The sequence below is a fragment of the Triticum aestivum genome, chromosome 1A, assembly GCF_018294505.1.
Source record: "Triticum aestivum cultivar Chinese Spring chromosome 1A, IWGSC CS RefSeq v2.1, whole genome shotgun sequence".
In the NCBI taxonomy this organism is placed as follows: domain Eukaryota; kingdom Viridiplantae; phylum Streptophyta; class Magnoliopsida; order Poales; family Poaceae; genus Triticum; species Triticum aestivum.
In genome coordinates this window covers 14,703,229-14,708,430 of record NC_057794.1, presented here as the reverse complement: position 1 = coordinate 14,708,430, position 5,202 = coordinate 14,703,229, and the positions used below count along the sequence as shown (strand labels likewise).

Genomic DNA, 5,202 nt, shown 5'->3' with positions numbered 1-5,202 from the left:
AGCCTTATTATTCATGTGAACCACCAGCATTCTTTCTAGACAGATAGTAATGAAACTTCGCCGGAGTTTCATAACTCCACTTTGATCACCTGTCACCATGCCATCTGTCTTGCTATCATGAATCACAATCATTTGTTCAGTGTCCAGATTGTGAGCTTTATCCGAGATGCCAACTATTATATTTCCTTTCAAACGGCCCTCAAGAAGCTTGATTACAATGGTGCAGTCAACTGCGTTCAGAACAGTTGTGAACCTCACTTCCTAGTGCTGAGCCAGCTTTCAAGAATTTCACTTCTAACCACCACATCTTCCTCTCTAGACAGTACTCGGCCATCAATACTTATTAGACCCTTGCTGAATGGCCTATCTGGAAGCACTCCATCTTCCCTGATTTTAAGATCTATATCTAAACCAGCACTAGACCTCGACTTGGGCCAGTGAAAATCATCATTCCATCCTATGAAAAGAATAACATGATAGATTAGAGTATACTCATCCAAACACTGCTCAAAATGAAGATTGAAAGCATGCCATAAAAGCAACTCCATTTAGATGCACATTAAGTATTAACAGTTGACATTAAATGTATCGTCGAATAAAACGAAATCCGATTGGAACGAACTTAAAAGCAAGGATGTACCTTGTTGACACGTTGGCAATCATCTCTATTGCGGTGAAAGAGATAAATGCACTTGTAGTCAATGCTGTCTCTGGCAATGACACGGCCATAGACATTGACTGGGAAGCCTACATCTGAGGAGACTATGCTGACAGAGAGGATGTTTGCAGAGTCTTCTAGCCCAAATTCATCTTCGGAGATACTGTCAGAGTATTGCATTGGAGGGACAGACGCTGCAATACATAAGGAAAATAAATCTATCAAATTATTTCATCACAATAAACAGCCCCAGTTTGTGTTCTTCCCATGTCTATCCCACCGAGTTAAATCACCTAATATTCTTATTTCACTTGCTGAGTTAACTTCAAGAGAAAGCTATCATCTCACAATTTGTTCAAGTTATTATCAGTTTTAACAAAATCAGTGATTCCTGTTGTTAAGTGATATACATATATGAACCAAATCAAAATCAAATCCAAATAAATAAATGCAGATTCGCTGTTCACTGCTAGACAATTGTGTTTCGGCTCCTTTCCTACGACCCTACCCCTCCATTAGCTTTTCACTTGGCGACTCAACATTTGTGTAGGAAGATTTGAATCTTCTTGAAGCATGCACTTCTTTTGTTTTGAAATTTACATGGCGGATTATAATAGAAAACCTGTATAACAACAACAAAAAATCTCAAATATGTCTAAAATTAAGGGGTACAGCATGCATGAACAAAATGCTTCAGGTGCTGTACAGCCCACCAATAAAAGAACTCCACTATTCAAACACACACGTACAGAGTTTTTTATTTAAATTCAGCAACTTTTGAAGAACAAAAAAAATGGAACATAATGTAATCTCCTCCCTTAGCCTCCTCATTCGCGTTCGAAAGAAAATTTCTTCTCATTTTGTCCATTCTCTTTGTTGTTCATTTGCTTGCAGCAAAAACAGTGAGGAAATAAGTTGCAGTGGCCGTGAGGAAAACATTAATCAATGTCAATCTCCCAGCTCTAGCCAGTAGCTTTGCTGTGATGTTCTGTTCCATACTATTTCAGGTTTTCAGTTCATGCTCAACGTATTATAATTCTGATGTTCTATAACTCCCGATTTATTTACTGGCCCAGAAGATCCGTGATCCCAGTCCATTTTATTTGAAGTTACCATCTTCAATTGTTACCAGTCCACTGGTTTCATAACAGCCCTCAAGGTGTGCAAGAAACAAAAGACAGCATGAACCTTTGTTTTGTGCTGTTTAAATAATGATTCACAGAAAATTGATCATGTGTTGATTATTTCTTAAATTATGGCAAGGAGAAGCATGCCTCTTGGTACTCATCAATGCGTTCAAAACAGCTAGTTAAGCCAAACAATCAAGAGTGTTACAAGCAACAGTTTTTAGAGGTAGAGATGGCAATCATTCAGAAGTTCAGATTGAAGTGGCAAATATTACAACATACCTTTAACCTCTCATTGTGCTAAATCCTTGTAGCCAAGTCAGCAATTCCAACATTTTCCAGTGCCCTAGGTAATATACTTGATTTAGCAGAAAATCATCACAGATGTCGTCAATTAGCATATCCACATATGCATATGTAGAGGCATTGCCAGAAGCACAAAACCAAACACAGTTTATAAAAGAGAACATGGGTAAAAAAAAGTACCTCTGGCGGCATGGGGTCTTGAAGATCGTTTCTTTTGTAAAGATCCCCAAATTTCTTATGTTCCAGCAAATTTTGTATTGGCTTGAACAGGCAACATGGATCAAAAAATGAAGCCACTTTCTCGTGAAGGACACTCCTTCCCAACAAACATGTGGTTCAGATAACATGAAGATGTCTCCTGCCTTCCAAGTTGAACCCAGGTTGTGCTTCAGAAGTTAGTTCAGAATAACAGCAACCAAATGCAATGCAAAGCCATCTTCCAAATAATTAAATTTTCAGGACATTTAGATAACACAGACGTGACCATGAGCAATCAATACAAACCACAGATAAATATGGTAGAAATGTCCGTTAACAGTGACAAATGCTCGCATTTCCGCCTAATACATGTCTAACAAAACGCCAAGTGCACTAATCTTCTTTAATTATGCCAAAAAATTAAGCCAACAAATTTGGTATAACAAGCCAGCATAATACTATATAATAACTTAGTTCGCTACTCATTACTTATAATCCATCAAGTTACTTAATAACAATAATATAACTTAGTGCACCACATTATTACATCACGATTAACATAGTTCACTGCATCATTGCATCACTTCATTACATCAGAACTAAGTTTACCAAGTGACAGGATTACAGCCTAAAGTCCATCAAGGACCAGACAATCCTGAATCCGAACTCCCCAGCACCACACGTAATTTTCTCTTCATCTACACCAGTGCGGCGTGGAGTGAAATCAAAGGTTCGTTCAGGACAAACACCAGCAGCCTCATTATTTATGCAAAACATTACATTTCTTTCCAGACAGATAGTAATGACACTTCGCCGGAGTTTGATAACTCCACTTTCATCACTTGTAACCACGCCATCTGCTGTGCTATCATGAATCACAATCGTTTGTTCATTGTCCAGCTTGCGAGCTTTATCCACGATGCCAACTGTTATATTTCCTTTAAAAAGCCCCTCAATGAGCTTGATTTCAAAGGTGCACTCGACTGCATCCAGGACAGTTGTGAATCTCACTTCCGTAGTGCTGAGCCAGCTCTCAAGTGTTTCACTTCTAACCATGACATCTTTCTCTCTAGACAGTACTCGGCCATCAATGCTTATTAGACCCTTGCTAAATGGCCTGTCTGGAACTCCTTCTTCCCTTATTTTAAGATCTATCTCTAGATAGATGAAATCAACCAGCACTGGACCTCGATATGGGCCAGTTAAAATCAGCATTCCATCCTATGAAAAGAATTGCACGAGAGGTTAGAGTATGCTCATCCAAACACTGCTCAAAATGAAGATTGGAAGCATGCCATAAAAGCTACTCCATTTATATGCAGATGACTGTCTGGATCGACAACCACCAGCACTAAGATGACTCCATTTAGATGCCAATTAACAGTTGATATTAAATGCACCATGGAATAAAATGAAACCCGATTGGAACAAACTTAGAAGCAAGGATGTACCTTGTTGAGATGCTGGCAATCATCTCTATTGCGGTGAAAGAGATAAATGCACTTGTAGTCAATGCTGTCTCTGGCAATGACACGGCCATAGACATTGACTGGGAAGCCTACATCTGAGGAGACTATGCTGACAGAGAGGATGTTTGCAGAGTCTTCTAGCCCAAATTCATCTTGGTAGATACTATCGGTGTATCGCATTGGAGGGACAGACGCTGCGACGAATAAACAAAATATATCTGTCAGATTATTTCATCACAATAAAAAGGCCCAGTTTGTGTTTTTCCCGTTTATATCCCACTGAGTTAAACCATCTAATATTCTTATTTTGACTTGCGAGTTAACTACAAGAGAAAGCTATCATCTCACCATTCGAACCAAGTTAATTTCAATTTTAGCAAAATCAGTGACTTCTGTTGTTAAGTGATATACATATGAATCAAATCTAAGTAAATGAAATGAGATTCGCTGTTAACTTCAAGAGGAAACTATCATCTCACCATCTGTAGAAAGTCAATTTCAGTTTTAGCCAAATCAGTGAGTTCCTGTTGTTAATTGAAACTAGATCCAATCTAGTAAACGGACTGAGATTTGCTGTTTACTGCTATGCATCAATAATGAACATGGCATGTCAGAGGATTCTCCTAACAGAGGATTATGCAGGTGAAACGTACTAATTCAGTTCCCATGCATACTGTCAATCAGACAATTCTACAAATATAAAGCCAAAAGAGAAGAGTACTACACCGGCTTCAGAAACGGAGAGGCCACTTACACTCTTCGTTGATGTCAAAGACGGAGAAATCTCTGAGAAAGAATCGGGTGTAGACGTCGCGCCCCACCTTGGGATCGTGCTGGATGATGGAGTCCATGACCGCATCGTGTGCCTCGCGTCTCCGCCGGTTCTCCTCCGTCCTCCGCGCCTTCTCCTCTTCCTCCCGCCGGCGCCTCTCCGCCTCCTCCTCCGCCCAGGCATCCCAATCCTCACTGTCATAGAAGAAAGGCTCGAAGCCCTCCACCTCCTCCTCCGACTCCAACTGCTCTACAGACGCCATGATGAATGAATCCTTACTCGCCGCCGCCTCCGAGCAAATCCTAACATCGCCGCTGTCGACCCCTTTCCTCTTTGTTGATTCTTATGCTGCTAGTGCTTTGGGCTGGGCTAAGGCCCAGGTGACTTATCAGCGGGTACCGGTGCCACTTGTTGGGCCAAGGCAAAGCAACCTCTTTATCTCTATACTTACTTAACATATTAAATACTCCTACTTCTTGAACGCAAAAAAAAAATATTCCTACTTCTAAAAAAACTTAACTTGTTAAATTCTTCTAGAAAAACTTAACTTACTAAATTCTTCAAAAAAAACATAACTTATTAAATGCTGCTAAAAAACTTAACTTACCACCCCGTTTCTAAATATAAGTCTTTAAAGAGATTTCACTAGGACTACATACAAAGTAAGAATGA

General features: G+C 39.7%; 1 protein-coding gene across 1 annotated transcript; it reads right to left on the bottom strand.

Moving 5' to 3' along the window:
* Positions 1-2,778: 2,778 nt before the first annotated feature.
* Positions 2,779-4,853, bottom strand: LOC123186444 (uncharacterized). Its single transcript, XM_044598213.1, has 3 exons — positions 4,513-4,853; positions 3,741-3,952; positions 2,779-3,510 (listed from the first exon to the last, which is right to left on the bottom strand). Exons 1-3 carry the CDS (start codon positions 4,790-4,792, stop codon positions 2,911-2,913), a joined length of 1,092 nt encoding a protein of 363 aa, XP_044454148.1. The 5' UTR covers positions 4,793-4,853; the 3' UTR covers positions 2,779-2,910.
* Positions 4,854-5,202: the final 349 nt, after the last annotated feature.

What these genes read in the sequence shown, in the direction of transcription:
- LOC123186444 (XM_044598213.1), bottom strand. Translation starts at nt 4,792, where the DNA reads ATGGCGTCTGTAGAGCAGTTGGAGTCGGAGGAGGAGGTGGAGGGCTTC. An exon ending in CTTTGACATCAACGAAGAGT is followed by an intron (nt 3,953 to 4,512) that starts GTAAGTGGCCTC and finishes TATTCGTCGCAG; the next exon opens with CGTCTGTCCCTCCAATGCGA. An exon ending in ATTGCCAGCATCTCAACAAG is followed by an intron (nt 3,511 to 3,740) that starts GTACATCCTTGC and finishes TTCTTTTCATAG; the next exon opens with GATGGAATGCTGATTTTAAC.